Source organism: Notamacropus eugenii, chromosome 5 (genome assembly GCF_028372415.1).
Source record: "Notamacropus eugenii isolate mMacEug1 chromosome 5, mMacEug1.pri_v2, whole genome shotgun sequence".
Classification (NCBI taxonomy): Eukaryota; Metazoa; Chordata; class Mammalia; order Diprotodontia; family Macropodidae; genus Notamacropus; species Notamacropus eugenii.
In genome coordinates, this window is record NC_092876.1 from 143,769,216 (window position 1) to 143,791,371 (window position 22,156).

The 22,156-nt window shown below is 40.6% G+C and overlaps 1 protein-coding gene across 3 annotated transcripts in view; it reads left to right on the top strand.

Moving 5' to 3' along the window:
• Positions 1-1,294: 1,294 nt before the first annotated feature.
• Positions 1,295-22,156, top strand: part of ARHGAP20 (Rho GTPase activating protein 20) — a 165,383-nt gene continuing 144,521 nt past the window's right edge. For 2 of the 3 annotated variants that reach the window (XM_072611160.1, XM_072611161.1), the window contains exons 1-2: positions 1,295-1,697; positions 20,002-20,084. In XM_072611160.1, the coding sequence (XP_072467261.1) occupies positions 1,593-1,697; positions 20,002-20,084 (188 nt within the window). In that variant the 5' untranslated portion in view covers positions 1,295-1,592. Of the gene's footprint in view, positions 1,698-8,747; positions 8,812-20,001; positions 20,085-22,156 lie in introns of all 3 variants that reach the window. The other variant, XM_072611162.1, reaches the window with a different exon arrangement.

Below are 22,156 nucleotides of genomic sequence, written 5' to 3' on the forward strand. Positions count from 1 at the left end.
TAGGCACTAGCTGTCAAGCAGGGACAGAGGATCAAACCCCCGAAGCCCTGAATAATGCATAGGATTGTGAAGATCACGTAAACCTACTTTAAACAATGTAGTGTGGACCCGACTTAAAATGGGCTGGAACATTTTCTCCTCATTATTTCCACAATAAACAGTTTGCGGTGCGGTGTTTTTGTGTGTTTTCTTTTGTACACCAATTCACAGTTGGAATAGGGCCAACATAGACCTATTCTTATGAAACCTGGCCTGGTAACTTTATTAGCCCAAGGCTGCAGGAACCTGGGTTTCTTTCTTTCAGTCAGAAAGACAGCCAGTCAACAACCTGTTACCGTCATATGCCCTTCCTCACCACAGACAAGCAGGGATTCTGCGGTTCTCTCTCAAAGAATGCCACCTTCCAAAGGACCAGATCGAGTCAGCCAGCTCTTACAGAAAGCAGTGACTCAAACTGCAGTGGGTCTCCGCCCTAATTCCGAGATCCCCTCCTCTTTACGGCTCCTTCCCTATCCTCCGGTTCTGTTGTGACCTTGAAAAAATATGCCAGAATTTAGGTTGGCAGGAAGTTGTGATTTCAGACCTGATATCTGATAAAGGCTTCCACATATTGTAGCTTTCTCAATAGCTAAGCCACATTTCAAAGAGCCATCTCTGTCAGAATTTTCCTAAATGCCCTTTGGCGTTTTGGATGCCCACGTGTGGGTACCCTCCAGCAAGCACGCCTCCTTTATGTAAATTGTGCAGAGGCGCGGATGGATGTGTACAAATGCCAGTAAGATTTGCCAGGGCAAGTAACATTTTTGATTGCACAAGAAATTGGATGCTCCCATAGCCTTCCCAAATTTGTTCAATGATCGGCAGTTTGCAAAGTACAAATGCTAGGGGAAGGGAGGGGACTCTAAAAATGTCTTGCCTTTGCATAGAACCAGAACTAGCTGGGAATTCAATTCTAGCAGAATTCCACCCAGCTCCATCGAGTGGGTGTACTGGGTGGTTTCTTTTTTCGTAAGGAAGCATCTCAGGAGGGGCGCTGGTCCATTCGGGGAAGAGGGGGTGGCGGCGGGAGCGCCTTCCCTGGCACCAGAAGCCCCCCGGCTTGAGTCACAAAGCATCCGATCCTTGGGAGATGGACCAGATCAGTTAGGTGCTTAAGAAACAAGCAGGTCCGTGGCTTGCGCCCGGAGACTAGATGCCAGGCAAGCGCGTGCGGGGTCGCGCGCTCCCAAACCTCAGAAGCTGGAAGCTCGGGGGCAGGAAGGGGCCAGGCTGGGGGCTGGGGGGGGCGGGTTCTGGGGAGGGGGCGGGCCCAGGGGCGGAGCTCGGCGCAGCGGCGGCGCTAGTCCGCTCCTGCAGCGTTTTAATCCCCTCTAGCAAGCGGCGGAGCCGAGTGCAGTTTTCTTTACATGGCCCCGACTGGAGGAACGCTCGCTGGGGTGGATGCCCCCCGGCGTGCGTCCTTACTGAGCCTTGAGTCCTAGGTGTGGGCTCCCCTCCAACCTTCTCTCGCGTTTCTCTCCGACCGCTTTTCCCGAGAAGATATGATCGAGTAGCTCCCCGCGCAAGGGCGGGATTTGCTTGGGATTTTCTTCATGGAAGCGATGTCCCCCCAGCAGGAGACTCTGGGGGGGCAGCCAGGGCGCTCCTCTTCTCTGACCGGGGAGTCCAGGATCGTGGGTGACACGGAGAGCAAAAAGGTGAGGACCTTGACCCATAGTCTCCCCCTGCCCTGTGCACCTTCCCGAGCCCCGCACGAAAGGCGCCCACTGAAGCCCTGTGCGTGAGCTGGGAGTCCGGGACTTTTTATCGATAAGGATGAAGACCCTAGTCTTCCGGCATGGGGACCCCTCTATCTCCTGTTCTGTCTGTAGCTGCCTTGGTCCGAGCCCATTTTCTTCTTTTTGTCATAGTGTCACCTCCTTCCACCCTTTAGCAAACATCCCCACTCCTTACTCCCTCCCTTCACCCATATTCCAAGTCCCTTTTTTCATCCTAGCCTATAGCTCCTACATTCCCACCTCCCTCTTCCATCCGCTGCTCGAATCACAGTTCCGGCTCATATCCCTATATTCTGGGGTATAAGCCCCTGAGATTGGGGTGGGGAACGGTGTCATTTCCCCCAAAGATCCCCCTCTCTCATTTCCCTCCGAGACTCCATACTCCCATACTGGGAAAGGGTTACCCTCCCAGAGCGCGACTCTTTTAATTGCGGTTGGCACAGAGGTTAGCTTGTCTACTAATCTGCTTCTCCGCAGCTCCCCGCCCTCCTCCCCAACTAAACAATGCGTTTCCTTCCAAAACTGCTGCTTGAGCTAAAGAGACTTGGCTTTGGTCTTTGATCCCATCTCCATTTCTTCACCTTGCAAGGGTTGTATGCCTTCTGTAATATGTTATTATTAGCTTCCACTACCTCCCTCCGTCCCCCATACCCAGGGTTCGGTTCAGTACTGATCTATGTGGTGTCTCAGCTAGGAAGTGGGGTCTGTGAGCTGGGTATGTTGCTTCAAATTAACCCTGCGGCCGCACTAACCGAGGTTTGGTGGAGTCAAAGTTGTTTTTCTGGTCTACGGGTGGGTGTAGTAGATGACCCGGGGGCAAGATTCGAACCACTTTCTTAATTGAGGGGGCTTCCGCTGCCGTTTACCTTCTTTACGCCAGTCTCCAGCCCCTAGCCCCTCTGACAGAAAGTATAAGTCTAGAGAAGACTCTTCCTCCTGCTGGTCTGGGGTGGGAGGCGAGAGAGTGCCAGGGATGGGGGCAATGTGAGTGTCAAGGCTGACTCTCGAGGACGCAAGGAGAAGCGTTGAACAAGTTGTAGCTTTTCATTCGGTAAACAGTTATGGTGCAGCCAGATCCTCTCTAATCTGTCATTTTCACCTGGAACTGTTCCCAAAAGCAAGTGCATTTTAGCCTGACCTGGCTCTCTAGACTTTCTAGGAGATTGATTATTGAGTTCTTAGTAGCCCCTATTTTTCAAACGTACACTGCCATTCCATTACTGGGGCATTTTAGTTTTAGAGGTAGGGGTACCAATTCAGCTTCCCTGGGGACCAATCGAGGTAATGAGAACCATATATAATTATATTAATATCATAATTTACAGTTACAGTAATAATCACATTTTTTAAGCGCTAGAGGTGAGGAGCCATCTCCTTAAAACAAAACAAAACAAAACAAAAAAAACCTTGAAGAATTGTATGAATACCAGTAGTTCCTAAGGGGATTATGCAGACCACCCTTCGGGTCCTGATCTGGCTGCCCTTCGTAAATCTTCCCGACCAGGTTCGCTTAGGTTGTAGGGGGAACTCCTTAGGAAGGGGGTGGATCAGTTTTCTTTCTTGTCTGGTTGGAGAGGTGATCTGGGACCCCCATCTCTGCCCGTTGGAATAAGAAGACTGTGGTGCAAAGGCATTTGCTAAGCCCCTTAAGGACTGACTGTCTAGATTCCGGGGTACTATAAGGCTGGGATTGTGTGACTGCAGTCAGGGACTTTGGCTCACTGTCAAAGAGCATTTCATTGAGATGATGATGTATTTTCTGTAATGCTTGTTCATCCCCAGCGGAAAGGACCTCTGTGTGCTTTTAGTTTGGGGAGGAGGAGAGGTATGTGATTTGAATGTTTTAGTCTTCCCAAAAGGAATGCCTTTAGCTTTGGTATAGTGTCAAGAACACAGGAACTGATGGCAGAGGAACTGAGTTGAGAATCCTAGGTCTATTATCGAACTGCATAATTTTGGGCGAGTTATTTCACCCTTCTAGACCTCAGTTTCCTCATCTTTGAAATAAGGGGGTGGAAATTCAAGGTCTAGGACTACTGCCAATGTCTCTTCCAGCTCTAAATCCTATGATTATATGAAATAAGTAAACAATAGACTTTCATCAAGTGGGTCCTAGGAATAACTTTGCCAAATGTAGAGTTGGCTAGTCATTTGGTAATCGGGTGTCTCAGTTCAAGAAATAAGATAATGTGAAATTCTGGCGGAAGTATGGTACTGTGGAGCGAACACTGTCTCTGGATTAAGAGAACTAGGATTCAAACACCACCTCCAATGCTTTCTACCTGTATGACCTTGGGCAAATCACACCTGGCTAGCTTCCCCGGCTTCCTCACCTATAAAATGAGGCAGATGGCCAAGATGAGCTCTCTGGTGCCTTCCAGTTCTATTTCCATGATCTTTTTTTTTTTCATTTTTTTTCCTTCTGCCAAAATGGATTAATGAGTGTTAAGTGTACATCAGATAAACCATTACAGACTATCTTTGTAATTTGTCAAATGAAGGAAAAGTCCCACCTTACCTTCTTCCATATTCTTTTAAAATCTGCCTTGTCTTTACCTTAAGGCATTGATCCTGCCTCCTTTTCAAACCTTTAATGAGCTGCTCTATCCCATAACTCTAATTTGCTTCTCACTCCCACCTCTCTTTTTTTCTCACCTTATCTTTATTTAAAATGAAGTAATTTTGAATGACTGGGACATTTCTGATCATAACTGATGTCCTAAATTTGTATTTGAAAGAGAACTGTTTTAATTTGAGATAGTTGTGTCTGCATAGTTCTAGACTCTTTGATGAACAGTGGTAAGAATGATCATCTGGATATTTCCAAGTGTTGAATGAAATCTTAGCTATTGAGGACTCGGAAAGAGACTGTAAAGACAGGTATCATAGAAAAATACTGAACTGGGAGTCAGAAAGCCTGAGTCCTTTGTGTCCCACTGGATAGCTGTATTATCTTAGGTCACTAACCTCTGGGCTTGAGTTTCTTCATCTCTGAAATGAAAGTTTTGAATTAAATGATTTTTGAAATCATAAATTTCAGTCTAAATCAGATCATCTAGGACAACAACCAAAATATCTGCATGGTCATTAGATGTGACCTTGGGCACCATTGAGAACAGTGACACAGGTAGATCTCAGATGAAAAGTCCAAAGTGTTTTTAGGCAATGACTGTTGTTAGAATAGTACAGTACCTGTCACAGGGAACAAGAAATGCTAATAGAATAAATAGTCTTCTAAGAAGACTCCTTAGAAGGCAGCATTAATATGCACATAAAAGTTCAGAGGATAATAGGTCATAGAGTCAGTTTTATAACAGGAAGGGACCTTAGAAGTCATCTAATTGTATCCTCTCATTTTACAATTGAAAAAATCAAGGTCCTGAGAAGTTGACTTGCCCAATATCACACAGACAGTAGTAGAACCAGAATTTGAACCGTTACTCAGACAACAACCTTAGCACTTCTACTTTCTGAGTTTTGATATGTTTGTTTAAAAAGGAAAAAAAAAAGGTCATCTCATTATGTGTTAGTTATATCTCATATAATGATAATAGCTAGCATTTATGTAGGGTGTTAAAGTTTGCAAATCATTTTACATATATACTTCACATGTATTACATATGTGTAATATATCATTTTGAGGCAGCTGTAAGGTTCAGTGGGTAGAATGCTGGACCTGGAGTCCGGAAGGCCTGAGTTCAAATCCAGTCTCAGGCACTTGCTAGTTGTGTGACCCTGGGCAAGTCACTTAACCTGTTTGCCTTAATCCACTGGAGAAGGAAATGGCAAACCACTCCATCATCTTTGCCAAACAAACTCCATGTTCACGGAGTCACGAGAAGTTGGACACAACTGAACAACAATGATACATTTTATTACATATAACAGCCTATGAATTAGGTGCTTTTATTATTAGCTGCTTATGTCATGTCCAGTGACTTGCAAGGAAACATGAGATTTGGCATCAGAAGATCTGGATTTGAATCTCAACTCTGTCACTAGCTTTGTGCTTTTGGGCTGGTAACTTAGTCTATCTCAACTTCATTGACCTAATTTTGGAAATAACTTAAGAATACCTGCAACCACCTGCCTTCCTTGTAGGTCTGTTATGAGGAAAGTGCTAGTAAGCCTTAGCTGTTGAGAGTACCTGGGGAAGTCCTCAAGTCTGGACTCTGTAATTATGATCTGAAATTACTTGGAGAAGCCAATTAGAACCAGTTCCTTCTGAGAAGGCTTTGTGTTTTACTCCAAAACAATCTGAGTCTTGACCTGTCTGTGTTGATTGAAAGCTACTCATTTTTTCTTTTTTTTTTTTTTAAAGGAGGTGGAGGAAGACAGCCAAGCCAAAAATGATGCTAAAATAGCTCTAACATTTTGAAAACTGAATAAATCTACTAGCAGCAAAAGGGGTCTAAATGTAGCAGATGCAATTGCATCTTTTATTTCTGATTTTTCTGCCCACGCTTTCCAAATCAAAATATGTCTGGAAGCATGTACTGCTGGAACTCCCCTCGATCCAGGTTTGACCTCGTGTGCCTCTTTTTTGTTTGGCATGGATGATCTAGGAAGGTTAGAGTAGAATTTGTTATTTGCTCGTGACTCTGAGAAAGGCTATTCTTATGGCTTTGATGGAACTATACCAAAGAATGTAAATAAACCACTGCTGTCTTGTTGCATGACTATAGGCAAATTACTTGCTTCCTTAACTGTAAAATGGAGATGATTATGGCACCTACCTCCCAGGGCTGTTGTGAAGAACAAATGAGATAATATAAGCATCCAGCACATAGTAGGTAATTTTGGGGACATCTTGCTTAGACTGCATGGGTGAACACTACATTGATCACCATTCTTTACCCAGAAGGCAGCGAGCACTGTTCTATAGAAGGCTCTCCAGGGATAATGGAAGAAATATTAAACAAGTGTGTAGCTTCTGATTTGGACAGTTGGGTTGCAGCCTGATCTACTATTCTATAGAAGGGCAGATTTGCCATCTCCTCAGAGTAAGTTTAAATAGTGTAAAAACTGCACTAAGACTTTTGGGACACCTTTATATATCTAAGTACAGGAGAATGACTGTATATATTTCTGTATACTTTCATGTTGTGTGTGAATAATCTGGACAGTAAATAAATGTTCATCAATTGATGACATTTAATGATTACTTGGCTGTATTTGAATGGGGGGGATTATGTTACAAAAGTCACGGAAAATGTATTTTTGTAGGGATAGAAAACAATTTTCATATGAAAATATATCAAGTCAACTTTAATGTAGTTTAGAGAACTGGATTCAGAAGGAGACAATTTCCAACCTGATGTGTCACTAATTACTTTGATTTTGAGCAAAGTACTTCCCTTCTTTGGGGCTCAGTTTCCTCATTCATAAAATGAGAGGATGGAATTGATTAAAAAAACCTGAGGATCTTCTCCTCATGACTCTGCCTTTAAAAATATAGGCAAATGAATAAAATTAATTTCTTGTAAACAAAGAAGATGAAGGCTGAAGGGGAGAAAAGTAGTGAGGCAATCAGGATGCAGAGTTGTTATGGGAGAAGGGGAGAGAATAAGCATTTATCTACTCTAAGCCAGGCACAGTTCAAAGTGCTTTTTACAATTATTGTCTAATTTAGGCACCATGCTAAGTACTTATAAAAAATATTATCTGATTTGATCCTCACAACAACAAAGATTCAATGACTTGCCCAGGGTCACACAAAACTAGAATGTTTTGAACTCAGGTCTTCCTAACCTCGGGATCAGCAATCTATCGACTGTGCCACCTAAGGAAATACTCCTACCTATAAATAGTAAGAGATTCTAAGGTAGAACTTTGCTTACTAAAGTACTTGTAGGTCATAGGGGCATGCATCTTGAGGTCGTCTAGACCAACTCCTTTGTTTTACCAATGAGGAAACTGAGTCTTAAAGAATTAAGCAAGAGTTTTGCTCACTAGTTATACAGAGAATTTATGTTGGAGTTGGGATTCCTTCTCTTGCTCTCACAGGTCTTTGGATTACTTGTTGCTGAGTTCTTGAATACTGTCTGATGTAATTGCCATAAACGCTGATTTTTTAATTCATTCATTTTACACTGAGTAGCATGGGTTTGATGAACTTGGAGCTGGCCTCTGAGCCAGGAGCATTAGATATAAGTCTCACCTGACATGCACTAGCTGGGTGACCCTGGGCACATCATTTAACTCTTAATTGCTCTGGGTAACTCTCTAAGACTGCTATAAATTACAGAGAATGTACTAACCTATATTGGTAGAAGAAAATTCTTTACCCAGGAGTTCTCAAATCCATTAAAATGATAGGTTGGGGGCCTTATCCCTCATAGTCTGCAGGCTGCCTCTTTATACCTGTAATTTACTTCCTCCTTATCTTTACCTTTTGGAATTACAGGCTTATATATTTGGAGTTAGAAGGCATCTTAGAGATAATAAGCCTCTCATTTGACAGATGAGGAAACTGAGGCCTAGAGAGACAAAATGACTTGCTCAAGAGGAGAACAAAGTTTGACCCCGGTTCCTGTGCCTCCAACCCCACTGTTCTTTTCACTACTATTACCATATTACCTGTCTTTTCTCATCCTTTAAGGCTGTACCAAGGTGCCACCTTCCCTGAGTTCATCAAATGAAAATATTCTTTCCTTTTGAAATTTTGCTAGAGTGCTTTGTCTGAATCTTTCCTTTTACCTCATGATACCCCAACTCTTATTATGTGCTCATGTTTCATACTTCCCTCAACTAGACTGGAAGGTTCTTGATGGAAAGGATGCCATTACTTTTCATCTTTGTCTCCCTAGCAACAAGCACCCTTTTTATTCCTAATTACTATATTAGTAGCATCTAATTAGTATATTAGTAGCAAGTACCATTGAGAAGGTTGTATGATACAGGTCAGCCAGAGGAGACCTGAGTTCAAATTCCAATTCTGACACTCATTAGTTCTACTTATTTTGCTAGGTTCTTGTGAGAATCTAATGAAGTAATAGTATGGAAAGTTGCTTTGCCACCTTTAAAGCCTCATGTAAGTGCCAATTATTATTTTTGACCTTTTTGTGATTGATTTTTGCCCACTTGAGTATCTATCTGTGTCACGTGTTTTAATAAAGCAATTCCATTAGGGGTGTCTGGCTAGCCTGGTTTCATTATTGATAAACGCCATCTTGTTTGCTACCAGAATACTTTAACATTCTCCAAATTTATCACAGTAGGCTCAAAATGCACAAACTCATGGGACTGCTTGACCATTATGTGTGTGGGCACATGGAATCACACATTTCTGAGAAATATGCTGTGGTGCATGCATGTGGGAAATAGCTCTATATTTTTCTGCTCTTAGGATCTTTTTTATTGACTCTAGGAAGAAGCTCTTGTTGCCAGGATTGTTATGGCTTTTAATAAGAACACAATGGTGATTTATTTATTAGCTCAAGGAAGAGGAAATAATTTATTGTTCTCAAAAGGTTGTGGGTAGTGGAACAGAGAAATTTGTGGGCTTTTTACATGGTGACAGTTAAAGGAAGTGCTTGTTATACATTTGTGCTATTAGACAAGACAATGTGGCATAGCAGGAGAGCGCTGATGGTCTAAGTCCGGGAACCAGGACTTAGGACAAGGACTTATCTGAGTGTCCTTGGCCATTTCAACCTTTCTGGTCCTCAATATTGGTGTCTTCAGAATGGTAGTAGTAATATTTGTGCTACTGCTAAATGGTGCAATGGATAGAGCACTGGGCTTGGAATCTGGAAGATTCATTTTCATCAGATCAGACTCTGACACTTACTGAATGCATGACCCATGGCAGGTCACTTAACCCCGACTGCCTCAGTTTCTTCATCTGTAAATGAGCTGGAGAAGGAAATGGTAAACTACTCCAGTATCTTTGCCCAGAAAACCCCAAAATGGAGTCATGAAGAGTCAAACAGGACTGAGTAACAACAAAGTACTGTAATTTCTTACTGTGTTGTTAAGTGTTAAATGAAATTCCCTCTCCCTAGAGCAGAAGGGCTAATCTGATTCTAGCTCTGCTATTTACCATTGAAGTCAAGTCACTTAATCACTCTTGTGTCTCAGTTTCCTTATCTCTAAAATAGGGATGATAATACTCCTGCTGTTCACAGTGTTGTAAGGCAAGGATGAGATAATTCATTTGTATGTGTGTATAATATATCACTTGGTAATTATAAAACTCTCTGAATATGAATAAAGTATAATAGAAATTCCCCAAATAAAATAGCAGTTGTGGGTCAGATACCAAAAATAACATGTTGTCGTGAATGCATATTGCAGTGACTTTATGATAAATAATTCACTGTATTAGAGCAGCTTTATCATTCATGTTGTCCCAACATCTCCCTATAGTTTGGTTTTAGTGAAAAGTCTCATCTAAATAGTAGCAGGCGTTCATCTGGCCCTTTGCAATTCTCAAGGTGCTTTATGTGTATCATTACCATATCCCTGGGAATATTGTTATCCCTTTTTTACAGAGGAGGAAAGTGAGACTCGGGGAGGTCAAGGGGCTTGCCCGTGGCCATAAAACCAGTCACTCGAATTCAGGTCTTCCTGAAAACTTTAAGTTCAGAACTTGCTAGGTGAGCTTAGGAGGGGTGAGGGAGCTAATATTCAACCATGATGAGATAACTGAATGCATCTGTCCAAGGAATAAAGTGAAATCTCTTCCCATATCATAGAATCTTAGAGTTGTGAATTGCCTCGTGGTCTGCCTGTCAGTCTCTACTTACCATTGTTAATGGATTCCCCCACAGGTAGTCAAGCTGTTATTTGAAGATCTCCAGGGAGAAAAATACACTTCTTACCTACTGAGGCATACACTTTTACTTTTAGACAACTTTAATTGTTAGACAGTTTTTCTTTTCCTGTCCAAAATTTGCCACCCTGCAATTTCTACCCAGTGGGGTCAAACCAGACAAATCATACCCCATTTCCAGCTTAGGTAGAGTTGTTCTTAAGGGTCCCTTCCCATTTAGTGGAAGACTAGGTGACTCAGGTTCTGCATCAGAGACCATTTCATAGCACAAGAGCATAGACTGAAAGTTGAAAGGGATGGAGACCAATTAGTATAACCAATCCTGCCATTTTATGAATGACAAAGTGAAGTACAGAAGAGGACTTCTTTATTAAAGGAAATTCCATTACCCAAAACTGGGGCTGCCACCTAGATTAATTTTGAGGGACAGCAGTAGCCTGAGATGACCTGGAATTTAGTTTTAAAGTGTTATTTTGGGTATTTTGTCATAGGATCATCTTAAATGTAAGGAAACTGAGTCCCAGAGAAGTTGAGTGAATTGAAGGAAGTCACAGCTTTTAGAAGCAGAATATGACTTAGTTGCAATCCTCTATAGGACTGTGAGGAAATACCATTGGATCAGGCTGTGTTCGCTGAATGGCTTGTTTGGTTTTTTGCTGCTGCCATTAATTGTGGTCAAGTTCCTTTACTTCTCAACAAGTTAGTTTTCTCATATGAAAAATGAGTCAGTTGTACTACCTGACCTGAGGATCCCTTGCAGTTGAAAGACCTGTGATTTCCTAAAAACCCTGGGAGAAACTTCAGTAATCAGTATGCTGGATTTGCCATCAGAAGACTGGGTTATTCCAGTTTTCCCACTTAGTACCTGTGTCACCTTTAGCTGGTCACTTGCCCCATCTGGACTGCAGTTTGTCATTCATCAAATGTCAAGGTTGCATTATTTGGCCTCTGAGGTCACTTTCAATCCTCAATTTATGATCTTGTGAAATTTGTCTCCTGTAAATTTTGTGCTCCCTTCCTCTCCACTCCATTCTTCTAATAGATGGTGAAAGTGGGTCCTGAATTTAGAACCCATAGGAATCTTTTTCCTAATAACTTAGTGCTTTCCTAACAAATAAAGCATGGAGCAAACACCATATATGGTATCCATTGTGATAGAACTTTTTGAACTCATTTAGAATGGGGGAGGTCTTCATTGTTTACTTTATGGTACACTAGGCTGTGCAGTGTCAAAGCATGGGATGTGAAGGCTTAACTTTTGTGGAATGTTCTGGGGGCCAAAAGGCTGGGATGTGGCCTGACAGAAGGAGCAAAGGTTATATTCCTGCTACCAGCAATAGTTTTGGTTGGAGGAGAGAGCCCAGTCCATTGATAATTTTTGTTTTAGTCTCCTCTAATCCTAGCACAGACAAAGAAAACTAGTGACCACCCAGCAGCTGAAATAGCCCTGGTCTGCGTACCAGTCAGTAGTGCTCTAATCTAAGGATGGAAGAAATCTATCATGTGGCCTCGCTAGGGCAAGTGAACAAGTATTTATTAAGTGCTTACTGCTTTCCAAGCACTTTGCTAAATGCAGAGATTATAAAAAAAAAAGCAAAAGTGGGGTGCCTTCCCTAAAGGAGCTAACATTCCAAAAGGGGAGACAATATGCAAACAATTACGTGCATGCAGATTATTTATGCATATGTACACATATACACATATATATGTATATACATACATATAGTAAATTGGGAGGTAAATCTCAGAAGGAAAGCATTAGCATGGATAGGGATAAAGAAAGACCTTTTTCAGAAGATGAGATTGGAACTGAGACTTTAAAGAAGACAAGGAAGTTGACTGTTTCCTGTCTGGTTACAAGTGTGGTTCTCAGAAGTGGAGCATGAGAGCAGGCTTCAACTTGGATCTTTTAGAAGTCTGCTCAAGTTACTTGTTCTGTGGCCTAGACACACTTTCCTCTTCACTGTTCAGTTGTGCCACAACCCCCTTCTTGTAGTTCAGGAGAGTATCTGCCTTCTCTGTTTCTGCTCTGCCCTGCCAGCTTCTCACCCTTTTGCTTACCAGGCATAGGCAGTAAATATCAGGCTATATTATATCCAAGTTCAGATATTATTGACTTATTTTATTTCTGTTGGAGCCAATTAAAAACTGTAATGGGCTATTCAGTTGTCGTGACTTGTTGGGACGTGATTGAAATGACTTAACAAGAACCTCCCATTTCCTTTTTTTTTCTACTTGTTCAGTCATTTTCAGTTGTGTCCTACTCTTCATGACACCATTTGAAGTTTTCTTGGCAAAGACACTGGAGTGGTTTGATGTTTTCCTTCTCCTGCAGCTCATTTGACAGATGAGGAAATGGAAGCAAACAGGGTTAAGTGACTTGCCCAGGGTCATACAGCAAGTAAGTATCTGAGGGCAGATATGAACTCAAGAAGGTGATTCCAAGCTGGGCACTCTATCCACTGTACCACATAGCTTCCTTAATGGGCTTTCTCTGGATGTAATGAGTTCTTCACTGGCATTCTTCAAGCAGAGAGCCTGAATAGTTACCTGATGGGGTGATCTCACAGAGAGGATTCTTGGTCATTAGAAATAATAGCCTCTTTGACCCTTTCTGGTTCTTGGATTCTATGGTTCTATGATTCTAATAAGAACAAAAACTTTTTGAGGGCAAGGATTGTTTTCTTTTCTGTCTTTGTGTCCCTAGTACCTAAAGCACTGAATGCCATAAAAACACTAGATGCAAACACATATAAATGCTTGTTGACTTCAGCCTTTGTTAATATATGATGGGAAGCATATGCATTTTCACAATTCCATGTAAGATTTACAACTGCTTACCTATAGCCTTTTCCTCTTACATTCAAGAAAAGTCAGTTATGAAGCATAATCTTTATGAAGCCTTTTAAAGGGGAAGGGGAGAAGGAAGCACCTTCCCATGTTGTTCAGGAGAATTTAACTGTACAGTTTAAGTTAATACTTGTTTATATAATGTATAGTAAAGTACAGAGTGGTACACAGTATATAGAAGAAAAAAAGATGATATTCCAAGATGATTTTCCCATTATCCAATGGAAAGAGGGCATTGGTAGAGTCATGCTTTGGGGGTATTTTAACCTCAGAAGAGAGTATATACCCTATGCTCTGTCCTTTACTGTATGCAGATAGCCTTTGCTTTACCTGGATTGGCTAAGTAGTCCTGGGAAGGACATGACCACTAGTAAAAAGAAGCTACTCACTAATCACTTACTAATCTGCCCAGTATCTAAAGTATCAGTTTAGCCAAGAATCAAAATCTTGTTGAGATAATTGAGCTAGAATCAGGGTGCAGGGTTTAAAAGAATCCTATTACCCTCTTACAAATTCAGTGGCTTGCTATTTACCTGCCACAAACAATTTACAAATAGTTTACTTTATTGTCTTTTAAAAATGGAAGAAACCCACAGTTTGTTAATTGTCCATTAATTTATATGCTCTAGTCACAGGTGGATGTGTGGATGGGGGCTAGTGAATAGAGCAAGCTGGACTTCGTGTCAGAAAGTTCTTGGTTGGGATCTGGCTTCAGGTCCTTCTTACTAATCCAGGACAAAATGGGCGACTTCTGTGACTCTTAGTTTGCTCATCTGGTAAATGAGGATAATACTACCACCTACCTTAGAGGATTATTGTGAAAATAGCATATACTAATATACAAGATATGCCAAAAGTCTGAGTGCAGTTTGACGCTTTAAATGGAAGACTTTTATATTAAAGCTTAAAACTGCACTCAGACTTTTGGGATATTCTGTATTTGCTCACCTTGAAAGATCTGTATTATTAGCATCAATATCAGTGAGGTACTTTTTTCAAACTTGATTAACAGCAAAGAAAGAAGTGGATTTTTGTTTGCTAAAGGAAAATCTTCTTTGTAGTACTGTTGTGGTTTCATGATGTGTTATGGTGGAACCATCTCAAAGAATTCAGTCAGACCACCTCTATTACAAATATAGGCATTTATTGAGATTGAAGCCTCTCATGAAGTGGGCTAAGTTCCAAAAGGAACCAGCAACTTCAGAAAAAGCAGGATGGATTTTTGTAAGGTAAATAAAGATGCAGTTATATAACAGAAATGATGAATATTAAAAAGGCAGGAGGGGTTTGTTAAGGAATTAGGTAATAAGGGAGGGGTCCCAGTCACAGAGGAACTGCTCATGTGATTACCCACAATACATACAGAAAAATCCATTTGGGGGGGCGGTATGTATGTATGATAATGACATTATAATAAGCCTCTCTATGTCATAAATTCACCTAAAGGATAGCTTTTGCTGTTACTGCACAGGTGCCTACTTAGGCAGAGTCCCTTCTATTGTTTTGGGGTCCATATCCTGGTTGGGTATCCTGGTGCTGCCTTTGATTGGCTGAGTATTGTGGTCCTGTCTGAGACTAGATGGATGTGGCTGTGGTTGAGTGCATGGACACACCTGCTGTTTCTGTGGGAAATATGAGAAATGGGTCCGGGGGCAGTGGCTAGCTAGAAGCAGTGGCCGGGATCCCATCACACAGACACTCCTGCTTTTTCTGTGAGATATGGACACACCTGTTGTTCTACTGAGCATTGAGGCATAGATGATGAAGTAAGATATTGAGTCAAGGTGGGGTTGTGGCTAAGTAGGGGCAGAGGTTCTGCTGTTCAGTGGGGGCTATAAGGAATTTAGAATATTAGGGCTTTATTAGGATTATCATTAGCTTTATTAGAATTCCATCAGTATGAAAATGTCTTTAAGTCTTGGAGACTGTGACAGTAGAACACAAACTCAGTTGGTTCATGCACCTACCACTGTCATTCTCTAACACTATTCTGAATATTTCTAGCGTTTATTGATTTTTAGCAGGACATCATCATAAAAAGGCAATGAATCGTGTTCTTGCATTCCTCTGGCTGGAAGCCCTCAGGGGCCATGTAGTCCAATTCCCTCATTTTAAAACTAAGATCCAGGAAGATTAAATTGATTCACCAAAGACTCTGAGGTGTAATAATTGTGTGTGTGTTTGTCCTTTGTTGCCAAAGAAGACCATATCATCAGAGAAATGGTGACATGACTTGCACTTGACTTTGTTTTTTTTTTGAGCGAAGGAGGGCTGTGCAGGTCACCAGCCTCACTTTTCCTCCAGAGCTATCTGAATCCAGTGACTAGATATTCATCAGGATGACTAGAGATGACCCAGGATGAGGCAATTAGGTTTAAGTGACTTGCCCAAGGTCACACAGCTAGTGAGTGTTAAGTGTCTGAGTTTAGATTTGAACTCAGGTCCTCCTGACTCCTGTACTGGTGCTCTATCCACTGCACCACCTAGCTGCCTCAAACATGGAGGCAGGACATTTGTGGATGATGGAAAGATAAGGATATGACCATCTTTTTGTGTAGCTGAGGCAGGTGGAGGAATAGGTCATAGGAAATGAATAGATTGAGGAACTCGGTGATTAGTGTATTTAAGGAAACTCAGTGTATATACTGAAATTCTCTAGTATGAGGGTAGAGGTTGGGGAGGAGAGAAAAACTGTAAGTCATATACCTTGGTACATGATTTGGTAGTAGAGATGAATAACGTAAACCTCACAGAAGGTAGGGAGAAAACCTGGAAGTGACAATGGGGAAAAAAAGTAGTATTCTATCTCCCCTGTCTTGACCAGCAGGCTAAGGGGAATAAGGTACAGTCAGTATTAAAAAAGATGGTCAAGGAGGCTGTATTATTAGGGAAGAGGTCAGGTTTCAGTAATAGTTTGAAAATGAAGGAGTGAAAGAAGAAAAATTTTAGGATAAAAGTAAGTTTATTGCCTATGGAACAGACATTGTAGAAGGCACAATGGAAGAAGATTATGATGTTTGGTTGGAACTTTGGGATGGGAGGTTTGAGGGGGATGGGAATAAAGAATCAAGTGGTGGAAGATGGAGATTGGGGTCTGTATAATAATCTACTGGGGTTTCAAGTCACGAAGATGAGTAGAGTATGACTGATACATAAGACTTTATGTACATAAAACCACAAAAGCATAATAAAAACTGAATTAATTTGATGCTGATTAATTTATGTTTTCCCTTAGCAAAGTTTCATAAGACAAATGATAATGGGAGAGGGGCAGAGGAAGCAGATTATTTAATGGGGAATGGAATGGAAAGGATTTTATACGCAATTTTAATTGTCAGTGATGAGATTCTATTGGATGTTAAACTATGGAACCAAAAAAGAAAGCCACGGATCAGCAAGTGTTCTGGTCTATACTGCCCATTTAGTAAACAGAATGGTTAAGATCTAAGTCTAGTCTTTCCCCTCTCTCAAGTGAAACAAGGGTTGCCGATAAAAGGATATCCTCAACCTGTCCTGACACGTTTTCTTATAGTCAGTATTACATAAGTCAGTATAGGAATCAATAATCGTCATCTGTTTCCATGTATCGTATTTCTGGTGGTTGTCACAAACAAGAAAATCTTGGCTTGTCATTGGCTGTAGACAAGGAACAGAGCAAATTAGTAACATTGTTTTGGAGATGTCCTTAGTACCCTAACTTCGGACACTTTGTGCATCTTTTTGGAGAAAATTAATATCAATTCTATTTACTGAGTATTCTATGGTATGCCAGACACTGCTGAGACCTGGCCCCTGGAGGTACTTCCAGACTAAAGAAATATATTGCATTTTGTGAATTGTCCAAATAGAATTCACTTATTTTAGTCTTGTCTGATGCTCTATGACCTCATTTGGGGTTTTCTTGGCAAAGATGCTAGAATGGTTTGCCATTTCCTTCTCCAGCTTGTTTTACGGGTGAGGAAACTGAGACAAATAGGGTTAAGTTACTTGTGCTAGGGTCACACAGCTAGTAAGTGTCTGAGGCCAGATTTGAACTCAGGAAGATGTCTTCCTGACTCCTAGCATAGCACTCTATCCACTGTGCCACTAAGCTGCTTCCAATTCATTTATTTATTATACTTCCCAGGAGTCAGCCCTTCGCAGTAGCTAAAGAGCTGGGTCTCGGTTTTGGGATAACCTGGATTCTACACTCTCCAATGTCACAGTGCCTGAGTGACTGGGGCAAAGAATTTAAAACTACAGGGCCTCAGGCAATTCTCTTAACACAATAAATCAAAAAGCATTTGCTATAAAGGAAGTTTCCTCACTCAATATATCCCTATAACCGTAGAAATCACGGGACTAAGAAAATAATATATTATATCCATATGATTGTATATTTATCACATAAACTAATTACATATATATTTATCCCATATGAAATTATTTATTTATCCCATATCTTATATTGTTTAACTATTTCAAGTATTTAAATATGTCAGTCGTTTCACAAATTAGAGTATTTTGAGGACATGAGAAGAATCAAGCCTAAATACAGTTGAACTTGGAGTGAATGTTGATCAGAAATGTGGGCCTGTTGATAAATGGTGTCACACTGCATGGTTTGAGAGTTTAGATGGAAATCTGAGATCAGAAGAACAATTAGGTGACATAGGGCTCAAAGCCTACGTAATAAATCCAGAACCCAGGTCAGAAGAAATCAGAATTCCCAGCAAGTCATTTAACCTCCACAAGCCTGAGTTTCCTCATCTGTAAAACAGAATAATGCTTTTCACTAACTACCTAACAGGAGTGTTATGAGAAAGGCACTTTGTTAAAGCCTTCTGTAAATGTTAGTTGTGACTGTTACTGATTGGTATCATGAAGTATATGAGAAGTGCCAGATCAGTGGAACAGACCTAACCATTATACTAATCACAGTGCTATGTACTAACTATTACTAAGTATTAGCTATTTACATGGTACTTAAAATAGATTGGAGGAACAAGAAATTAGGAGGATGCCAGCTGGGTCCTGAAAAGTTGATATAGATAGGTCAATGAAGAAGAAAGGACTGGGTGGGAAGGGGATAATATGAGCACAAGAGTGGAGGTTGGACTTTCTGACATAATTATTGCTCCTCTTTAAAAAAAAAAAAAATATTTGGAGCAGCAGGGATCCAGAAACCCAGGCAGCAGCAGTCGACCCAGAAAGAGATGTGTATGGTCAGCCAGAAATCAAACGATCAATACATCAGTATGCATTTATTAAGCATCTTGGAACTGAGCTAAACCATTGCCTTAGTCAAAGGACTGGGTTTTTTTTTTTTCCTTCCTCTTTAGGGTAGAAGCCAGTTCCCTAATTGTGGCTAGAGTAGGGCCTGGCAAGTGCAATTAAAGGGGAGCACTTGGATGGAGTAAGGTGTTAGGTATGAGGGAGTGGAGAGGGAACAGGAGTACCCAAAATGCTTAACTTTTTGTGGACTGAGACAAAGGGTTAACTCAGTTTCAGAATCTTACTTGCTGCTCATTGTCCAGCTTTTTACTTGGGATCTGATTCTTGGTACCCATGTCCTTCACTTGGCTTCTTGATTCTTGTAACTAAAAGTTTTATTTTATTTTTGAAAGAGGATCAAAAATGAATTGTGAGAGTCCAGCCTCCACATTTTACTCATGATTCTCAGCCCCATAATGTCTTTTTTTTTTATTTTTCCCCTTGTACTCTATCCACCCTACAAGTCCCAGCTTTGTTCTTTTGACCTTTTATAGTATTTCACATCTTTTGCCTTTGCCCCTATCAGCAATGTTCCCCATCTACCCTCAGTCCCACTCCCACATATTTTGTGATTTTTGTTAGTTTTTTGAAGTCTCAACTAGAATATAAGCTATATGTGAGTATATATATGTATATATATATATACATATATGTGGGTATATATGTGTATATATATATATATACATATATATATATATATATACATATCTTCAGTTAAAAAGCATTTATTTTCTCCCACTGCCTCCCATTAAAAAAAAAAAAACCAACATTCTTGTAACAAATGTGCAGAGTCAATTAAAACAAATTTCCACATTGGCCATGTTTTTAAAAAAATTGTTTCATTTATCACCCTGAGTCCATCAGTTCTCAGTCAGGAGGTGGGAAGCATACTTCCTCATTGGTCCTTGGGGATCATGGTTGGTTTTTAAGTTAGGCTGTAAGTTCTTAAAGGGCTTCCACTATCCTGGAACCTCTAGTCCAGTTATGAGCACATCTGTTGTTCAGTTTTTTCACTTGTGCCCAACTCTGCATGACCTCATTTGTTTTCTTGGCAAAGCTACTGGAGTAGTTTGCCTTTTTTCCTTCTCTAGCCCATTTTACAGATGAGGAAACTGAGGTAAACAGGGTTAAGTGATTTGCCTTGGGTCACAGGCCTCAAGCTTGATTTGAACTCAGGAAGATGAGTTCTAACTCTAGGCCTGGTGGTCTATCCACTGAGCTCCCAGCTGCCCTAGGAGCACATAGAAGGGGTCCCTAAAATAGTGCTGAATTGAATTGCAAAGGCACATTTACTTACTAGTTTGCAGTCTCTGTGGCACTCACTTTGTTTTTGTTTCTTTCCAGAAAATGAAAACACTAGCGGAGAGGAGAAGGAGCGCTCCATCCCTCATCCTTGACAAAGCCCTGCAGAAACGGCCCAGTAGCAAGTAAGTCAAAACTATTTCTATTTGGTTTTAAGTATTTTTGGCATTTTGATTTTTTTTAAAGAGGATCAAGAATTTGGATGAAGAATTTGGTTCTACTGGGCTTCACAGTGATTTTTATATGTAATTAGACCTTTCTGAGCAATAGAATTCTCTGCCTCATAATATTGAAAAACTTTATTCTTGTTTTGAGTTATGATAAAAGATGTGCTCCCCTTACATGAGCCTGAGCACCAGGATGTATCAAATGAGATTACATGGTTGTACTGAGGTAGCTAAGTGGTACAGTGGATAGAGGACTGGACCTGGAATCAGGAAGACCTAGGTTCAGATCCAGCCTCAGACACTAACTATGTGAACCCTCATCAAGTCATCTGACCCTTCTATGCCTTAGTATCTTTTATTGTGAAATGATTTCATTGATCTAGATTATGCCTATGGTCTCTTCTAGCCTAAGAATTCTATGATTTTGGAGGGATGAACAATGAGCTCATAAAGTTTCATTTAAGCAGCTTACATTGGTAGATGGGCAATGTGCCATGTGCCAGAGGACCGTTGGAGTGTATTTAGGTTGCTTTTGCAATGGGGGATACTGATAATTGGACAAATTACCTTCCAGAAAGTTAAAAGTAAGGATGTTTTCAGTACAATTAGAAAAGCAATGGGGAAAAACCTAGAATGGTGAAACATGAACACTTGTACTTTTGAAAAGTTATGTAGAAAACAAATTTTTGTCAATTGAATCGAGTTTTGAAAATAGGACGCTTTGGTATTCAGAGAACCTTATGGTGAATTCTTTTGAAAAGAGACTATTCACCCGATAATTTATCCGTCTTTTGCATTCCAATCTTAACTTGCCGGGTTTGCTTAAAAATGACTGTTTTTCTACAAATGAAATTTTGAGACAGCACACCATAGATTACAAGTGGAGCTTTAAGCGCTGAGCAGTGCTGCCTATCCTTGTGCTGACTTTGGCTGAACCTCCGATGCTTTGCTATTGTGATTGATTTTGTTGGCGTGGGCGTCCCCTCCAAGGCAGATTGCAACCCCTTGATGCCTTTTCATCTCATGTAGTTCTTGTCCAAGTTTTCCATAAATCCTCCAGAGAGGAGTCAACAGGTGGATTAAAAAATCTCTTCTCATTTTTAAAAAATTTCCAGGATACAGTGATTAAGTGCTTACTATGCACAAGGCACTAGATCTCAGGGGAACCAGAGTACCATTTCAGTTAGTCATCTGATATCTCTTGTTCTCACTGACCAGTTGATCTCCTGTTCTTGCCTACATGTCCTTAGGAAAGTCTTTTAGATCACTTTTTGTACATCTTGGCAGTGTGATTCAGCCTCCTTTGTTATATCATGTGTCTTTTCCTTGCTTCCTGAGTTATTTGTAATTTTGATTCTCCTGAGGTCATAGAGTTCCATCATAACTGGGAGAATATTAGTGTTGAAAGGATGAACTTTGGGGACAGTTTCAAATTATTGAAAGCACAACACAAGTTCTCAACTATGATCCAAGGTGAATTCTATTTTCTGTTCTATTCTGACAGCTTACTGTCCATAAATGCGTATTGATAGACTGAGTTGACACGTTATCTGCCAGGCTTTAGGCTTTTTCAACCACTCTGTTCTAAAAATAATATTTTACTTTTTTCCTAATTACATGTAAAGACAATTTTTAACATTCATTTTTTAAAGTTTTGAGTTCCAAATTCTTTCCCTCCTTTTTCTTCCCCCTCCCTGAGATGGTAAGCAGTTTGATACAGGTTATACATGTGCAGTCATGCAAAACTTATTTCCATATTAGTGATGTTGTGAAAAAAGACACAGCCCCAAAAAAAGGAAACAAAAAATTTTAAAGTGAAAAATACAACTTTGAACTGTTCTTTCTCTGGAAGTGAATAGCATTTTTCTTCATGAGTCCTTTGGAGTTCTCTTGGACCATTGTGTTGCTGAGAATAGTCAAGTCATTCACAGTTGATCATTGTACAATATTGCTGCTGCTGAGCCACTGTTTTTAAGTGTAAATGGGTAGACTGGTTCCTTTGCCATTATCATGTACTGCATATCACCAAC